The 20,596-nt window shown below is 34.6% G+C and overlaps 1 protein-coding gene across 1 annotated transcript in view; it reads left to right on the top strand.

Moving 5' to 3' along the window:
- Positions 1-19,211, top strand: part of aspm (assembly factor for spindle microtubules) — a gene marked incomplete at its 5' end in the record, with an annotated part of 50,886 nt that extends 31,675 nt beyond the window's left edge. The window contains 2 exons of the mRNA XM_079807097.1: positions 18,178-18,350; positions 18,433-19,211. Coding sequence (XP_079663223.1) covers positions 18,178-18,350; positions 18,433-18,535 — 276 coding nt within the window. The 3' untranslated portion in view covers positions 18,536-19,211. The remainder of the gene's footprint in view (positions 1-18,177; positions 18,351-18,432) is intronic.
- Positions 19,212-20,596: the final 1,385 nt, after the last annotated feature.

The following is a 20,596-nucleotide window of genomic DNA, read 5'->3' as shown; positions in this document are numbered from 1 at the left end:
AATAATGATTATGTTAAACACAATGACTCGGTCCCCTGTTAGATAGTAAATCACGACACCACTGTGTTTGCTTTGTCATTTCTTATCATCATAAACACACTATGGAGATTTAGAGTTTTTATAGCAATAACTGAGTTTTAAGAGTTAAATCAAGCAGAAATATTTCTCTAATGTATTAATTGCAGATCATCTTTGAATAATGATTATGTTAAACACAATGACTCGGCCCCCTGTTAGATAGTAAATCACGACACCAGTGTGTTTGCTTTGTCTTTTCTTATCATCTCACACACACAGTAGATATTCCCTGTATATATTGAGATAACTCAATTATATGGTGACTTGCATTAAAATGTTTATCCGTCTCAATTAAATTATGTGAACTGAATGACTTTTAACATTGACACTTTAGTTGTTTAACCAACTGATGATTTTCAACTCAGCAATCAACACACAACTGAGTTTTGACCTCCAAAATCTTATTATAGTGTATTTTTATGGTAAGTATTGGTGTTTTATGTTTTAAATCAAGCAGAAATCACTCTTTAAGGAAACAATTGCAGGTCACACTTTATACAGTGAACATTGGATGGTAAAACACAATGCCTGTTTGATTGCTTTGCCATTTCTTGCCATCACAAACACACTGTAGAGATTTTGAAGGTCAGAACTAAATTTTATGGTGACTTGCATGAAAATGTTCATCCGTCTCAATTAAATTATGCGAACTAAATGACTTTTAACATTGACACTTTAGTTGAAGATTTTCAACTCAACAATCAACACACAACTGAGTTTTGACCTCCAAAATCATTATACAGTGTATATTAAATTTAAATAAAAAATATAAAATTTCTTTACAAAACAAGTTTGACTCTCTACTGCTTATTCATTATTGTTTATGTTACATGGTCTATGTTTACATTACAGTATAAAATTGTTACTAAGTTTTCCCCTTTTATATAGATGGTAATGACTAAATATCCTCGCACACCGAAATTTTCACACATTAAAAAAAAAAGATCAAGCACGTTTACACACAGCCTCTGAAACTTTCCTTCGTCATCAAAAAAATCTGATCAGGTTCAGTTTTCTGCATTTTTCGCATCCATAGCAAGCATTTTAAGAGGGGTTTCAAATTTCTGTGTTATTCATTTTTGTGTTAAAATTTTGAACATAAGTTGAACAGTTTAAAAAAGAAAGTGTGAACGTTCAAATTAGCCTTTATAGTTCATAAAGTTTTGCTGGCGTTTGTATCTAATTGAGAAAAGAATGAATAAATGATCCACAGTTTAGCCACATAGGCTGATGTGATCCCTGAGTCAAGAGTTTTGAAAAAGTGATGAGTATTCAGAAATGTGTCCTAGCAGATGTTTAAAAAACCCTGTAATATCACTATTAGTAAGGGATCACCGTATAATATCAGTCTTTAAATGTGAGATATTTAAAGTGAACCTAAAGTATACTTGCAATAGTGTGATTTTAGCACAATTAAATATACTTAATGGATGTTTCGCAAAAGCGTTGTTTAGTGATATTGCGTCCTTGTGTTCCTGCTCTACGTCATCATCAACTGTTGAAGTTCAATTACAATACTCAAGAACACATGTACAGAGGATGCACAAAAGTACCCGGATGTTATAAGATATATAAGTATATGAAAACAATGTCTACAATAATATGAAATAAATGTTTTAATAGGTTATGTTTGTGGTTATTTTGTGTTAGCCACTATATAATATGCTGGGATGTTTAGTTGAGCAACAAGTTCGCAGCACATCTCAATTTCTGTTCTGTGTCCTCACAAACTTCTGAGCTCGTTCTTTCAAGATCACATAGCAAGACTGGTCTCCACGAAAACACAAGTCCCTTCTTTGCATTCCCAGAATTGCGAAACAGCCATCATTAAGAAATGTGCATTGTGCAATAAAGAAATACTCCAAGAATAATCATAATATTTATACCAGTAAGTCTGATGCAGGTCACTAGGGTTTACAATATTTTATGCTTTAATACTATCAAAAAAATTGTTACGGCCATTTCACACTGAACGTGACAAAGTGAGGTGAATCGTTGATGAATGAAGGTTTAACACCGAACGCCACTCAAACCATCATCGAGGACTTGCTATAATTATATAAAAGGCAGACATGCATTATTTCTAGTGATTTATGATTGTAATATAATTGACCGATCCAGAGCGAATGCGATCTCTGACTCATAACACTCACACACGTGGAAGAAAACGGACAATTCTCTTCTGATAGCATATAATGGTGGAAAAAGAAGTAAACTTGGGAATTACATATGGCATATCTTGCTTTATTATGCTGAGATTGATCGAGCCTGGTATAAATAAATCCATACAGATCTATTGTTTTACAAAAATAATCTATTGTTTACAAAAGGAGAAAACGTGTGTACTTTAATGTAAACTTGGACCATGTGACATAAACTGAAGTTAACAGCAAAAAAAATATACTATAATGCTGACTGTTGTTAGTGTTTTTTGTTGTATGAGTTAAAAGTGTATATGTTGGGTGAATCCTCATTGTGTTCTGGAAGAATGAGTTGATTTAAGACATCAATGAAGTGTTTTGGTAGTTTTAGCACATTTTGAACGTGAAATTATGAATAGAGAAAGGTGTCCTAGCGATTGTAGCTGAGAGATAGACGTCAAACAGACTCAAACAAAGACCCAGAATTCTGTGGTGTTACAGTGCTTTAAATGGCTGCTGTAAGGTTTCTTTATGAAATAACAGGCACAATGGCAAAGATATTTCTGCAAAAACTCCAAAGTAATGTTCGGTTGCAGAGAAAGTCACGAGCTAAAAAAACTCTATCCTTAATGTGTGTATTTAGCCCAGTGTAGATTAGTTTGCTTACACATCCCCCAAACTCCATTTACATATGAATACAGGAAAGGCCAAAGCCATTGTCTCACAGGTGAGGAACAGACCTTAAAGAGCTGTTACACCCATGTCACAGAAACCAACTTCTCATCCAAGCTAGAGAAAATGCTGGGATTTACCTTGGAAAATTAAATCAATGTACACTTTTTCCAATCCCTAAAATTATTATTTTTTTTATTAATTTTAGTTAAGTTTTGAACATAAGTTAGGGAGTTTTGAAAAGAGAATAAAAAAAAATTCAAATTGGCCTATACAGTTCATAATGTTTTGGTGGTGTTTGTGTTGAAGTGAGAAAATAATTATTATAAATCGAAAGATGTCGCCATTGAATGTATTTTATGCCAAATCAATGATAAATTATGACTTTTGATGGCCCCACTTTATATTAGGTGGCCTTAACTACTATGTATTTACATAAACAAATAAGTACAATGTACTTATTGTGTTCATATTGAATTGCAAAACACTTTTGCTGATATTGAGGTGGGATACGGGTAGGGTTAGGGACATGTGTGGTTGTATTGGTAAGTTTAAGGGTAGGGTTAGATGTAAGGGAAGTGTCAACAGTGTAATTTATACTGTGTAAATTATTAAATGTAACTACAGAAATTAATTACAGATGTAATTACATGCAGGTATATTTAAAAATGTAAGTACAATGTAAAGACATGTATGTACACAATAAGTGCATTGTATCAAATGGATAATTAAAATGTTAGTACATAGTAGTTAGGCAACCTAATATAAAGTGGGTCCCTTTGGATTTTAATATAATTCCTGCAGAAATGAGTTGATCATCGTTCTGACTTGAATGTGTTTGATCAGTTCAGAAAGCAGTGTGTTAGCATTCAAAGAATGTGCTAAAAATATACAGTTTTACAGATGGTTAGGTACGAATAACAAAAGTGTTCGTGGATTTTGGAAAATGTGGTCATTGAATGCATTTTGTGTGAAAGCAATGAAAAATGATTCACAGTTTTTAACATATCAATTTAGTATTGGCCAATGCAATAAAAAAAAAGAAAGTAAAGCGATATGCAGCAAGCTGTGAGGCTAAACACCAAGAAAATATCACTTCTAATAAGATGAAAATTATTTAATTTAATTTAATTTAATTTAATTTAATTTAATTTAATTTAATTTAAAAAAATTTTAAAAAAATTTAAAACATGTCAACAATTTTTTTTTTTTTTTTACATTTGCTGGGACACATTTCTCAATCCTCATCACTTTTTCACTGTTCACTTTTTGTCTTCACTCAGTGATCACATCAGTCTATGTGGCTAAACTCTGGATCATTTATCATTGCTTTGGGCACAAAATGTGTTCAATGACGACATCTTTCAATTTACATTCATTCTTTTCTGACTTTGACACAAACACCACCAAAACATTATGTACTATACAGGCCAATTTGAACATTTTTACATTCTCTTTTCAAAACTGTTAAACTTATGTTCAAAATTTAACACAAAACTAAAAAAATAATAGAAATTTGCTACATTTAGACAGTAATACCATATTGAAATATACAACCCCAAGTCAGAAAAAGTTGGGACAGTATGGAAAACGCAAATAAAAAAAAAGAAGTGATTTCTAAATTTACTTTGACTTGTATTTCATTGCAGACAATATGAACACAAAATATTTCATGTTTTGTCTGGTCAACTTCATGTCATTTGTAAATATGCATCCTTTCCTGTCATTCAGACCTGCAATTCAGACACATTTCAAAAAAAGTTGGGACAGGAGCAATTTAGGGCTAGTACTGAGGTAAAATGGTTAAATAATGATGTGATTTGAAACAGGTGATGTCAACAGGTGATTGTAATTATGATTTGCTACAAAAGCAGCATCCAAGAAAGGTCCTGTGAAGGCACCATTAATGCTGAAAAGTACATAGAGATTTTGGAGCATAATATGCTGCCTTCAAGAAGACATCTTTTCCAGGGACGTCCATGCATATTTCAACAAGACAATGCAAAAGCACATTCTGCACACATTCTGCAGTCCTGGCTGTGGAGGAAGAGGGTTCGGGTACTTGACTGGCCTGCCTCAGTCCCGACCTGTCTCCAATAGAGAATGTGTGGAAGACCCCGTACTGTTGCCCACCTTAAGACTTGTTTGCAGGAAGAATGGGACAAAATGAAACCTGAAACACTTCATCACTTGGTGTCTTCAGTCCCTAAACGTCTTTTAAGTGTTGTGAAAAGGAATGGCAACATTACAAAGTGGTAAATGCTTTACTGTCCAAACTTTTTTTGAAATGTGTTGCAGGTCTGAATGACAGGAAAGGATGCATATTTACAAATGACATGAAGTTGACCAGACAAAACATGAAATATTTTGTGTTCATATTGTCTGCAATGAAATACAAGTCAAAGTAAATTTAGAAATCACCTCTTTTTTTTTTCTTTTTTTTTTGTGTGTTTTCCATTATGTCCCAACTTTTTCTGATTTGGGGTTGTATTTTGAATCTAAAATATAAAATACTATCAAAACAAATAGATTTAGCTGGTGTTAGTTTTTAAATTGCATTGCCATCCATTCAAAAGAGAAACATTTAGGAATAATGTTATACTGTACTGGACCAAGGACCATGTAACATAAACTGCAGTGAATTATAGTGTAAGTCTTGTTTTGAAAAGAAAATTTTACAAAAGAAAACATTTTGTAATGATCATGTGTTTTAGGTCTGTGTTTTATGATTTAAAAAGTGTGTTTGTTGGGTGTTCCTTTGAATCCTCAGAATCCTTTTTGGTAGTTTTAGTGCATTTTGAACATTAAAATAACTGCTGTGCCAAGCTGAAATTCAGTTTGGAGAAGTGTGTGAAGAGTTTTAAAAAAGTGATCCAAGTATTGAAAAATGTGTCGTAGGGATTGGAAAAAGTGTACATTGATTTAATTTTCCAAGGTAAATCCCAGCATTTTCTCTAGCTTGGATGAGAAGTTGGTTTCTGTGACATGGGTGTAACAGCTCTTTAAGGTCTGTTCCTCACCTGTGAGACAATGGCTTTGGCCTTTCCTGTATTCATATGTAAATGGAGTTTGGGGGATGTGTAAGCAAACTAATCTACACTGGGCTAAATACACACATTAAGGATAGATTTTTTTAGCTCGTGACTTTCTCACTGCAACCGAACATTACTTTGGAGTTTTTGCAGAAATATCTTTGCCATTGTGCCTGTTATTTCATAAAGAAACCTTACAGCAGCCATTTAAAGCACTGTAACACCACAGAATTATGGGTCTTTGTTTGAGTCTGTTTGACGTCTATCTCTCAGCTACAATCGCTAGGACACCTTTCTCTATTCATAATTTCACGTTCAAAATGTGCTAAAACTACCAAAACACTTCATTGATGTCTTAAATCAACTAATTCTTCCAGAACACAATGAGGATTCACCCAACATATACACTTTTAACTCATACAACAAAAAACACTAACAACAGTCAGCATTATAGTATATTTTTTTGCTGTTAACTTCAGTTTATGTCACATGGTCCAAGTTTACATTAAAGTACACACGTTTTCTCCTTTTGTAAACAATAGATTATTTTTGTAAAACAATAGATCTGTATGGAGTTATTTATAGCAGGCTCGATCAATCTCAGCATAATAAAGCAAGATATGCCATATGTAATTCTCAAGTTTACTTCTTTTTCCACCATTATATGCTATCAGAAGAGAATTGTCCGTTTTCTTCCACGTGTGTGAGTGTTATGAGTCAGAGATCGCATTCGCTCTGGATCGGTCAATTATATTACAATCATAAATCACTAGAAATAATGCATGTCTGCCTATTATATAATTATAGCAAGTCCTCGATGATGGTTTGAGTGGCGTTCGGTGTTAAACCTTCATTCATCAACGATTCACCTCACTTTGTCGCGTTCAGTGTGAAATGGCCGCAACAATTTTTTTGATAGTATTAAAGCATAAAATAGTGTAAACCCTAGTGACCTGCATCAGACTTACTGGTATAAATATTATGATTATTCTTGGAGTATTTCTTTATTGCACAATGCACATTTCTTAATGATGGCTGTTTCGCAATTCTGGGAATGCAAAGAAGGGACTTGTGTTTTCGTGGAGACCAGTCTTGCTATGTGATCTTGAAAGAACGAGCTCAGAAGTTTGTGAGGACACAGAACAGAAATTGAGATGTGCTGCGAAATTGTTGCTCAACTAACCATCCCAGCATATTATATAGTGGCTAACACAAAATAACCACAAACATAACCTATTAAAACATTTATTTCATATTATTGTAGACATTGTTTTCATATACTTATATATCTTATAACATCCGGGTACTTTTGTGCAACCTCTGTACATGTGTTCTTGAGTATTGTAATTGAACTTCGACAGTTGATGATGACGTAGAGCAGGAACACAAGGACGCAATATCACTAAACAACGCTTTTGTGAAACATCCATTAAGTATATTTAATTGTGCTAAAATCACACTATTGCAAGTATACTTTAGGTTCACTTTAAATATCTCACATTTAAAGACTGATATTATACAGTGATCCCTTACTAATAGTGATATTACAGGGTTTTTTAAACATCTGCTAGGACACATTTCTGAATACTCATCACTTTTTCAAAACTCTTCACTCAGGGATCACATCAGCCTATGTGGCTAAACTGTGGATCATTTATTTGCTTTGGCACAAAATGCGTTCAATGACGACATCTTTCAATTTACATTCATTCTTTTCTCAATTAGATACAAACGCCAGCAAAACTTTATGAACTATAAAGGCTAATTTGAACGTTCACACTTTCTTTTTTAAACTGTTCAACTTATGTTCAAAATTTTAACACAAAAATGAATAACACAGAAATTTGAAACCCCTCTTAAAATGCTTGCTATGGATGCGAAAAATGCAGAAAACTGAACCTGATCAGATTTTTTTGATGACGAAGGAAAGTTTCAGAGGCTGTGTGTAAACGTGCTTGATCTTTTTTTTTAATGTGTGAAAATTTCGGTGTGCGAGGATATTTAGTCATTACCATCTATATAAAAGGGGAAAACTTAGTAACAATTTTATACTGTAATGTAAACATAGACCATGTAACATAAACAATAATGAATAAGCAGTAGAGAGTCAAACTTGTTTTGTAAAGAAATTTTATATTTTTTATTTAAATTTAATATACACTGTATAATGATTTTGGAGGTCAAAACTCAGTTGTGTGTTGATTGTTGAGTTGAAAATCTTCAACTAAAGTGTCAATGTTAAAAGTCATTTAGTTCGCATAATTTAATTGAGACGGATGAACATTTTCATGCAAGTCACCATAAAATTTAGTTCTGACCTTCAAAATCTCTACAGTGTGTTTGTGATGGCAAGAAATGGCAAAGCAATCAAACAGGCGTTGTGTTTTACCATCCAATGTTCACTGTATAAAGTGTGACCTGCAATTGTTTCCTTAAAGAGTGATTTCTGCTTGATTTAAAACATAAAACACCAATACTTACCATAAAAATACACTATAATAAGATTTTGGAGGTCAAAACTCAGTTGTGTGTTGATTGCTGAGTTGAAAATCATCAGTTGGTTAAACAACTAAAGTGTCAATGTTAAAAGTCATTCAGTTCACATAATTTAATTGAGACGGATAAACATTTTAATGCAAGTCACCATATAATTGAGTTATCTCAATATATACAGGGAATATCTACAGTGTGTTTGAGATGGCAAGAAATGACAACTTAAACACACTGGTGTCGTGATTTACTATCTAACACGGGACCGAGTCATTGTGTTTAACATAATCATTATTCAAAGATGATCTGCAATTAATACATTAGAGAACTATTTCTGCTTGATTTAACTCTTAAAACTCAGTTATTGCTATAAAAACTCTAAATCTCTACAGTGTGTTTGAGATGGCAAGAAATGACAACGCAAACACACTGGTGTCGTGATTTACTATCTAACAGGGGACCAAGTCATTGTGTTTAACATAATCATTATTCAAAGATGATCTGCAATTAATACATTAGAGAACTATTTCTGCTTGATTTAACTCTTAAAACTCAGTTATTGCTATAAAAACTCTAAATCTCTACAGTGTGTTTGAGATGGCAAGAAATGACAACGCAAACACACTGGTGTCATGATTTACTATCTAACAGGGGACCGAGTCATTGTGTTTAACATAATCATTATTCAAAGATGATCTGCAATTAATACATTATAGAAATATTTCTGCTTGATTTAACTCTTAAAACTCAGTTATTGCTATAAAAACTCTAAATCTCCATAGTGTGTTTATGATGGCAAGAAATGACAAATTAAACACACTGGTGTCGTGATTTACTATCTAACAGGGGACCGAGTCATTGTGTTTAACATAATCATTATTCAAAGATGATCTGCAATTAATACATTAGAGAACTATTTCTGCTTGATTTAACTCTTAAAACTCAGTTATTGCTATAAAAACTCTAAATCTCCACAGTGTGTTTATGATGATAAGAAATGACAACGCAAACACACTGGTGTCGTGATTTACTATCTAACAGGGGACCGAGTCATTGTGTTTAACATAATCATTATTCAAAGAGGATCTGCAATTAATACATTAGAGAAATATTTCTGCTTGATTTAACTCTTAAAACTCAGTTATTGCTATAAAAACTCTAAATCTCCATAGTGTGTTTATGATGATAAGAAATGACAACGCAAACACACTGGTGTTGTGATTTACTATCTAACAGGGGACCGAGTCATTGTGTTTAACATAATCATGATTTACTATATAAAGTGATTACCTGTGATTATTACCTTTAAAGAACAATTTCTGCTTGTCCAGTCCTATATATATATATTTTTTTTTTTATTGGTGCAAGAAATCAAATCTCACTCTAAAAATCTCAAAAACAAAGGATATTATTTGGGATTTTAGAGAGCAGAAACTATGTTTTAATTAAAAATAAGTCACACATTGAAATACCTTTACTGTAAAAACTGTACTGCTATAAAAACTCTAAATCTCCACAGTGTGTTTATGATGGCAAGAAATGACAACGCAAACACACTGGTGTCGTGATTTACTATCTAACAGGGGACCGAGTCATTGTGTTTAACATAATCATTATTCAAAGATGATCTGCAATTAATACATTATAGAAATATTTCTGCTTGATTTAACTCTTAAAACTCAGTTATTGCTATAAAAACTCTAAATCTCTACAGTGTGTTTATGATGGCAAGAAATGACAACGCAAACACACTGGTGTCGTGATTTACTATCTAACAGGGGACCGAGTCATTGTGTTTAACATAATCATTGATCTGATGATCTGCAATTAATACATTAGAGAAATATTTAGCTTGATTTAACTCTTAAAACTCAGTTATTGCTATAAAAACTCTAAATCTCTACAGTGTGTTTATGATGGCAAGAAATGACAACGCAAACACACTGGTGTCGTGATTTACCATCTAACAGGGGACCAAGTCATTGTGTTTAACATAATCATTATTCAAAGATGATCTGCAATTAATACATTAGAGAACTATTTCTGCTTGATTTAACTCTTAAAACTCAGTTATTGCTATAAAAACTCTAAATCTCTACAGTGTGTTTGAGATGGCAAGAAATGACAACGCAAACACACTGGTGTCGTGATTTACTATCTAACAGGGGACCGAGTCATTGTGTTTAACATAATCATTATTCAAAGATGATCTGCAATTAATACATTATAGAAATATTTCTGCTTGATTTAACTCTTAAAACTCAGTTATTGCTATAAAAACTCTAAATCTCTACAGTGTGTTTATGATGGCAAGAAATGACAACGCAAACACACTCGTGTCGTGATTTACTATCTAACAGGGGACCGAGTCATTGTGTTTAACATAATCATTATTCAAAGATGATCTGCAATTAATACATTAGAGAAATATTTCTGCTTGATTTAACTCTTAAAACTCAGTTATTGCTATAAAAACTCTAAATCTCCATAGTGTGTTTATGATGATAAGAAATGACAAAGCAAACACACTGGTGTCGTGATTTACTATCTAACAGGGGACCGAGTCATTGTGTTTAACATAATCATTATTCAAAGATGATCTGCAATTAATACATTAGAGAAATATTTCTGCTTGATTTAACTCTTAAAACTCAGTTATTGCTATAAAAACTCTAAATCTCCATAGTGTGTTTATGATGATAAGAAATGACAACGCAAACACACTGGTGTCGTGATTTACTATCTAACAGGGGACCGAGTCATTGTGTTTAACATAATCATTATTTACTATATAAAGTGATTACCTGTGATTATTAACTTTAAAGAACAATTTCTGCTTGTCCAGTCCTATATATATATATTTTTTTTTATTGGTGCAAGAAATCAAATCTCACTCTAAAAATCTCAAAAACAAAGGACATTATTTGGGATTTTAGAGAGCAGAAACTATGTTTTAATTAAAAATAAGTCACACATTGAAATACCTTTACTGTAAAAACTGTACTGCAATAAAAACTCTAAATCTCCACAGTGTGTTTATGATGGCAAGAAATGACAACGCAAACACACTGGTGTCGTGATTTACTATCTAACAGGGGACCGAGTCATTGTGTTTAACATAATCATTGATCTGATGATCTGCAATTAATACATTATAGAAATATTTTGCTTGATTTAACTCTTAAAACTCAGTTATTGCTATAAAAACTCTAAATCTCTACAGTGTGTTTATGATGGCAAGAAATGACAACGCAAACACACTGGTGTCGTGATTTACTATCTAACAGGGGACCGAGTCATTGTGTTTAACATAATCATTATTCAAAGATGATCTGCAATTAATACATTAGAGAACTATTTCTGCTTGATTTAACTCTTAAAACTCAGTTATTGCTATAAAAACTCTAAATCTCTACAGTGTGTTTATGATGGCAAGAAATGACAACGCAAAAACACTGGTGTCGTGATTTACTATCTAACAGGGGACCAAGTCATTGTGTTTAACATAATCATTATTCAAAGATGATCTGCAATTAATACATTAGAGAACTATTTCTGCTTGATTTAACTCTTAAAACTAAGTTATTGCTATAAAAACTCTAAATCTCTACAGTGTGTTTGAGATGGCAAGAAATGACAACGCAAACACACTGGTGTCGTGATTTACTATCTAACAGGGGACCGAGTCATTGTGTTTAACATAATCATTATTCAAAGATGATCTGCAATTAATACATTATAGAAATATTTCTGCTTGATTTAACTCTTAAAACTCAGTTATTGCTATAAAAACTCTAAATCTCTACAGTGTGTTTATGATGGCAAGAAATGACAACGCAAACACACTGGTGTCGTGATTTACTATCTAACAGGGGACCGAGTCATTGTGTTTAACATAATCATTATTCAAAGATGATCTGCAATTAATACATTAGAGAAATATTTCTGCTTGATTTAACTCTTAAAACTCAGTTATTGCTATAAAAACTCTAAATCTCCATAGTGTGTTTATGATGATAAGAAATGACAACGCAAACACACTGGTGTCGTGATTTACTATCTAACAGGGGACCGAGTCATTGTGTTTAACATAATCATTATTTACTATATAAAGTGATTACCTGTGATTATTAACTTTAAAGAACAATTTCTGCTTGTCCAGTCCTATATATATATATTTTTTTTTATTGGTGCAAGAAATCAAATCTCACTCTAAAAATCTCAAAAACAAAGGACATTATTTGGGATTTTAGAGAGCAGAAACTATGTTTTAATTAAAAATAAGTCACACATTGAAATACCTTTACTGTAAAAACTGTACTGCAATAAAAACTCTAAATCTCCACAGTGTGTTTATGATGGCAAGAAATGACAACGCAAACACACTGGTGTCGTGATTTACTATCTAACAGGGGACCGAGTCATTGTGTTTAACATAATCATTGATCTGATGATCTGCAATTAATACATTATAGAAATATTTTGCTTGATTTAACTCTTAAAACTCAGTTATTGCTATAAAAACTCTAAATCTCTACAGTGTGTTTATGATGGCAAGAAATGACAACGCAAACACACTGGTGTCGTGATTTACTATCTAACAGGGGACCGAGTCATTGTGTTTAACATAATCATTATTCAAAGATGATCTGCAATTAATACATTAGAGAACTATTTCTGCTTGATTTAACTCTTAAAACTCAGTTATTGCTATAAAAACTCTAAGGGCCCTATTTTAACGATCTGAAACGCAAGTGTCAAAGCGTGAAGCGCAAGTAACTTTGTGGGCGGGTCTCGGCGCTGTTGCTATTTTCCCGGCGGGATAAATGGCTCTTGCGCCCGGCGCAAATCTAAAATAGGTTGGTCTGAAGTAGCTTCATTATTCATAGGTGTGGTTTGGGCGTAACGTGAATAAACCAATCCGAGCGTCATCCAACATTCCCTTTAAAAGCAGGTGCGCAAGTTCCATTATGGATTGCTATTATTATGGCGTATTTACCAGGCGCACGCCAGGAGCGGTTCACAGCCGAGGAGACTGATGTTCTTGTAAGAGCAGTGAAAGACAGAGAAGTGAAGTTGTAATGTTGTACATTATGGTAAAGGTGATTTCACAGTCTTTTTTTTTTCAGTCTTTCAGTTTTTTCAGTTTTTCAGTCGATTTTTTTTCCTGGTTCTTGACGGACAAACCAATTTGTCAGATGTCCTTATATACATATATGTCTTGCCACTATTGGGCAAACAGGTCTTATCCTTAATTATTACAATTAGCCTGAATCATTTGTAAGCTAGATTTATGCCTATTTTTTTCACATCTTCGTGGCACACCACAATGATTTCCGTCATCTCATGTGTTAATATTTTTTTAGTGTAACAATTTATGATTTGCAAAAATAACTGTTGCATCTGTGTAGATTACATGAGCAAAGTGTATGCGCGTTGTGCACGCTATACATTATGGTCAAGCATGCGCCCTTAAAATAGCATAATGAACAACGCGCAACGCGCCACTGACTTTAGACTAGGTTTTTTCTGGTCAGTGGCGCAATTGTTTAATGGAACAGCAAAATAGCACCAGGGATTGTTTGCGCCGGAACACGCCTCCTTTTTTGCGCTGAACCGCCCAGGTAGCGCAAGTTCATTCACTAGTTTAGCGACGTGCTTCTGTGGAGGGAAAAGCGCGCTTTGCGCGGGTGCAAAATAGGAATGACACATGCGTCGGTGTACAAAGTCAATTGCGCTGGGTGCAAGATAGGGCCCTAAATCTCTACAGTGTGTTTATGATGGCAAGAAATGACAACGCAAAAACACTGGTGTCGTGATTTACTATCTAACAGGGGACCAAGTCATTGTGTTTAACATAATCATTATTCAAAGATGATCTGCAATTAATACATTAGAGAACTATTTCTGCTTGATTTAACTCTTAAAACTCAGTTATTGCTATAAAAACTCTAAATCTCTACAGTGTGTTTGAGATGGCAAGAAATGACAACGCAAACACACTGGTGTCGTGATTTACTATCTAACAGGGGACCGAGTCATTGTGTTTAACATAATCATTATTCAAAGATGATCTGCAATTAATACATTATAGAAATATTTCTGCTTGATTTAACTCTTAAAACTCAGTTATTGCTATAAAAACTCTAAATCTCTACAGTGTGTTTATGATGGCAAGAAATGACAACGCAAACACACTCGTGTCGTGATTTACTATCTAACAGGGGACCGAGTCATTGTGTTTAACATAATCATTATTCAAAGATGATCTGCAATTAATACATTAGAGAAATATTTCTGCTTGATTTAACTCTTAAAACTCAGTTATTGCTATAAAAACTCTAAATCTCCATAGTGTGTTTATGATGATAAGAAATGACAAAGCAAACACACTGGTGTCGTGATTTACTATCTAACAGGGGACCGAGTCATTGTGTTTAACATAATCATTATTCAAAGATGATCTGCAATTAATACATTAGAGAAATATTTCTGCTTGATTTAACTCTTAAAACTCAGTTATTGCTATAAAAACTCTAAATCTCCATAGTGTGTTTATGATGATAAGAAATGACAACGCAAACACACTGGTGTCGTGATTTACTATCTAACAGGGGACCGAGTCATTGTGTTTAACATAATCATTATTTACTATATAAAGTGATTACCTGTGATTATTAACTTTAAAGAACAATTTCTGCTTGTCCAGTCCTATATATATATATATATTTTTATTGGTGCAAGAAATCAAATCTCACTCTAAAAATCTCAAAAACAAAGGACATTATTTGGGATTTTAGAGAGCAGAAACTATGTTTTAATTAAAAATAAGTCACACATTGAAATACCTTTACTGTAAAAACTGTACTGCAATAAAAACTCTAAATCTCCACAGTGTGTTTATGATGGCAAGAAATGACAAAGCAAACACACTGGTGTCGTGATTTACTATCTAACAGGGGACCGAGTCATTGTGTTTAACATAATCATTGATCTGATGATCTGCAATTAATACATTAGAGAAATATTTTGCTTGATTTAACTCTTAAAACTCAGTTATTGCTATAAAAACTCTAAATCTCTACAGTGTGTTTATGATGGCAAGAAATGACAACGCAAACACACTGGTGTTGTGATTTACTATCTAACAGGGGACCGAGTCATTGTGTTTAACATAATCATTATTTACTATATAAAGTGATGACCTGTGATTATTACCTTAAAGAACAATTTCTGCTTGTCCAGTCCTATATATATATATATATTTTTTTTTTTTTATTGGTGCAAGAAATCAAATCTCACTCTAAAAATCTCAAAAACAAAGGACATTATTTGGGATTTTAGAGAGCAGAAACTATGTTTTAATTAAAAATAAGTCACACATTGAAATACCTTTACTGTAAAAAAAATTCAGGTCTCCAATTGAAAATTTTCTGTAAATTGATGCACTTTAATTCAATTAAAATTCAAGAAATTCAATTTGGCCAACTAAAAAATTTAGATGTGGTCGGTCACTAGAACATTTTCAATTGGAGACCTGATTTTTTTTTACAGTGTTGGTTCTTGAAAATAAGCTTAAATGAGAGATGTGGACGGATCATAAACTGTAAGTATGAAGACACAACAGAGAATTAATTTCTTAAAGATAATTCTTAATTTTAAGAATTTTTTAATTTCTTAAATTCTTTTCTGTAATTTCCACAACATGGCTTTTCTCCGTTGTGTGCTCATTGTGTTCCCTGATGCCTGTGTGAACATTATATATATATATATATATATATATATATATATATTAAATAATGAAGACAGACTTGACTGCCAGCTCTCTTCCCTTTCACACACACAGCTCCATTGCAGGCTATGGAGGTCCCCTGTTGGATAGGTAGACATTGGTCAGGTCCCCTCTTGGCATGTTTAAAAAATAAAAAATAAATGCTTATTTGAAGTTATATTATGAAAAAAGACCCTAAAACAAAATTTTGTATCTAAGTTTTGTTTCTTCAAAATGACTAGAAACACAGGTCCCCTCTTGGTCAGTGTGGAGTGATGGTCCGCTGTTGGTAATATAGACGTGTGTGTGTGTGTGTGTGTGTGTGTGTGTGTGTGTGTGTGTGTGTGTGTGTGTGTGTGTGTGTGTGTGTGTGTGTGTGTGTGTGTGTGTGTGTGTGTGTGTGTGTGTGTGTGTGTGTGTGTGTGTGTGTGTGTGTGTGTGTGTGTGTGTGTGTGTGTGTGTGTGTGTGTGTGTGTGTGTGTGTGTGTGTGTGTGTGTGTGTGTGTGTGTGTGTGTGTGTGTGTGTGTGTGTGTGTGTGTGTGTGATACATATGCCATTTCATTAGATCAGTCTGTCAACTGGGGATATCATCGGGCGGTGGAAGGAATACTTCGAGGATCTCCTCAATCCCAATGACACGTCTTCCATTGAGGAAGCAGTGGCTGAGGGCTCGGAGGGGGACTGGGCTGAAGTCATCGAAGTAGTTAAAAAGCTCCTCGGTGACAAGGCACCGGGGGTGGATGAGATCCGCCCTGAGTATCTCAAGTCTCTGGATGTTGTGGGGCTGTCTTGGCTGACACGCCTCTGCAACATCGCGTGGCGGTTGGGGACAGTGCCTCTGGACTGGCAGACCGGGTTGGTGGTCCCTCTTTTCAAGAAGGGGGACCGGAGAGTGTGTTCCAACTACAGGGGGATCACACTTCTCAGCCTCCCCGGGAAAGTCTATGCCAGGGTACGGATTCGGCCAATAGTGGAACCTCGGATTCAGGAGGAACAGTGTGGTTTTTGTCCCCGTCGAGGAACACTGAACCAGATCTATACCCTTTCTAGGGTGCTGGAGGGTTCATGTGAGTTTGCCCAACCAATCCACATGTGTTTTGTGGATTTGGAGAAGGCATTCGACTGTGTTCCCCGTGGTGTCCTGTGGGAGTATGGGGTCCAGGGCCCCCTGCTTAGGGCTGTTCGGTCCCTGTATGACCTGAGCAGGAGCTTGGTCCGCATTGCCGGCAGTAAGTCAGACTTGTTCCCGGTGCATGTTGGACTCCGGCAGGGCTGCCCTTTGTCACCGGTTCTGTTCATAATTTTAATGGACAGAATTTCTAGGTGCAGCCAAGGGCCAGAGAGTGTCCGGTTTGGGGACCACACGATTTGGTCGCTGCTTTTTGCAGATGATGTTGTCATGTTGGCCTCCTCAGACCAGGACCTTCAGTGGCACTAGGACGGTTTGCAGCTGAGTGTGAAGCGGCTGGGATGAGAATCAGCACCTTCAAGACCGAGGCCATGGTTCTCAGTCGGAAAAGGGTGGCTTGCCCTCTTCAGGTTGGTGGAGAGTTCCTGCCTCAAGTGGAGGAGTTTAGGTATCTTGGGGTCTTGTTCACGAGTGAGTGAAGGATGGAACGGGAGATTGACAGACGGATCGGTGCAGCTTCTGCAGTAATGCGGTCGATGTACCGGTCTGTCGTGATAAAGAAGGAGCTGAGCTGTAAGGCCAAGCTCTCGATTTACCAGTCAATCTACGTTCCTACTCTCACCTATGGTCATGAGCTGTGGGTGATGACCGAAAGGACAAGATCCCAGATACAGGCAGCCGAAATATGCTCTAGTGCAGAGTTCATGCCTTTTGAGTAGAGAGTTTAATGTTTAGACAAATATTGTGGCACCAAATCATGCAAGGCCTTGTATGCAAGTATGAGAATTTTCTGTCACGAATTATGTCATGAAAGTTTGCTCAATAGCTTTTCATTTCATTGTTCGAATGTTCTTTTTAAACAGGATGTCCGAAAGCTTCCAAAGGTTTTGGATCGCATTCGTAGTATCTACCGACTCATGCTTCGAAAGTGCAAAATGGATGCTGAGAGAAACAAAGTCAAACAGAAAATGAACGCATCTCTCAATGGAAGTTTCCTCCTCCAAGCCACCCCTCGGAAGTCAAAACCAGTGACCAGGTATGCAGATCTCTGCTATCTGTAAAAAAAGGTTGTGTAGTAAGGAAGATACTGATCCCGGCAATTTTTTTATTTCCCTTAGGTTTGCTCCAGACTGGGTTCTACGCCGTGACAAAATGAAGGACATCGTGGATCCTCTTTGTGCTATTCAGATGCTGGCTAACGCTCTTGCCCTTGTGCCTTGAAAATATTGCAGCAAGAAAAAAGTTATAAATCTGTGTGCCGCCAAAGTGTTTAGTTGTTGCTCAAAATAGTGCACTCTGTTGGCTTTGTAAATATTTTTTTTATTTTTTATTGTGTATATATTTTCATCCCTTATCTCTTAAATGTTGTTGACTTTTATTGCTGCATATTAGGGTCTGTGCTGTAAGATGGCACATGTTAGCTTTAAGATGCTGTAAATAGAAGTGCAGTTTGGAATTGATTTCTTTTAATGTGCTGTAATTGGACATTAAAAATAACCACAGTTTTTTATGTCCTGGTGCAATTTTTGTCTGAAAAAACTGTCGATAAGATTACAACGTTAGAGTAAATTATTAGGTTATTGTTATTCTTTTAATTATAATAATTGGGAGTTGTTGTTTTTTTATATTGAAGTTGCGATAGTCTTTTCCCTATTGTGGCGTAAATTATATTTGCTTGCATTTATTTATATTCACGTGTGTACTTATCAAAGTATCATTAAAAATATTTGGATGTTATTAACGTTACATTTAAAGAAATGTAGTGTTTTATCATGTCTAAATATTTATTCAAATGCAAAACCTACAAATAAGTAAGCCGTTAAGATCTGCAATACTTTTTTTGAGCAACTAGACTAGATAGGCCTACATGTATATTTATTAAAAAGTTATACAATTGAAAACTATTGTTTTTCCAGCCACTAAATGACTCTAATTTGCCTCTTTGTATTGGAATTCTCTATTTTAATCTCAATTGTAATATAAATAATAAAAATATTAGAAGAAAAATGTTTTAAGTGGTCATTAATAGGCCATAATTATTGCAAAAATAATTGTGTTTAGTACCAAAAGATCTCAAAATATTCAATGAATTTGATTGAACTAAAATCTAGAACATTTAGGCTATTAAATTGAAAAATGTGAGCAATCAATAAGGAATACCTGAGGAAAAGGTTAAAAGAAGAATAACATTAATGTTAAAGAATGTTGCATCTCCATCACTCTATAATAAAATTATACTGTAACTGTGGTTGACGTAAAAATCAATGCACACTATGCTGTACTGTTTAGAAATTGCTGCAAAAACCTGTATAGTGAAGCTGTTGTCTAACCGCTTAAGCCATTAAAATGTATTGAGAGCTCCATGAAACGTGTCCGCACGCGCCACCGGGAGAGGAAAGAATGTCCAACTCCTTTTTTCAACGGCTCTGGCTTTAACTGTTATGCCACATTAAGTGCACCAAAACAGTATTGTTTGAATTTCATATAGAACTTAAAAAAATAAAAAATAAAAGCTTAGCTTAGCTTTGTTTCATATCAAAAACAATTTGTCGTGAGATATACTTGGGCAGAGTGAGAGCGTGAGACAGAGCCTGAGTGAGAGTTGGCAACCCACCGCGTTTGCCATTCATTTTATTGGAAGGAGCTGTTTAAAATTAAAATGATCAACTCAATCTCTCCAGTGAGCTCTACTGCTGGTTTTCTGATTCTGGGATGCAACAACCAAGGTATTTGAAGAACTTTAATAGCACTATATATCTTATGGCACAAAGTACCATTGGCAGGAAAAATATTTATCTTTTGTACATCTTTCAGTGCCATTCAGAGGCTAGATTTTCCAATCCTCGACTGCAACGTTATAACTTTTCTCTACGGCTGTGTTGCCCTGTTTCTTCGCGGTCGCTAACATTATTATACAGGTAAGCTAAAAAAATTATGTCAACCCAGATTATTCCATCTTCAAGTAGGGGGGAGTGGGCCATTTATTTTTAAGGGAAAATTAGGCAAAAATTCAACGAAAGTATCTAAAGTAATTTCAGAATGTTTCCTATCATTTTAAATGTCCTATCTTTTTTTTTAATGAAAAATGGTTCTAAAAAAAAGCCGCCTTATATATAAAAAAAAGTGTTCCTGTGGCTCTAATTTCCCCAGCTTAGGAGCAAGTTGATCCGAGTCAGTGGGTAAGTTGCACCATCTGGGTGTAAACTGACCGTCTAACTTAATCTTAATCAAACCCATGTGGAATTTTAAAGATAATTTACCTCTTTTCAAACTAATTAAATA

This window comes from Gobio gobio (assembly GCF_949357685.1).
Source record: "Gobio gobio genome assembly, chromosome: 24".
Classification (NCBI taxonomy): domain Eukaryota; kingdom Metazoa; phylum Chordata; class Actinopteri; order Cypriniformes; family Gobionidae; genus Gobio; species Gobio gobio.
Note: the sequence above shows the minus strand (reverse complement) of the source record. Positions and strands in the feature narration are given on the sequence as shown.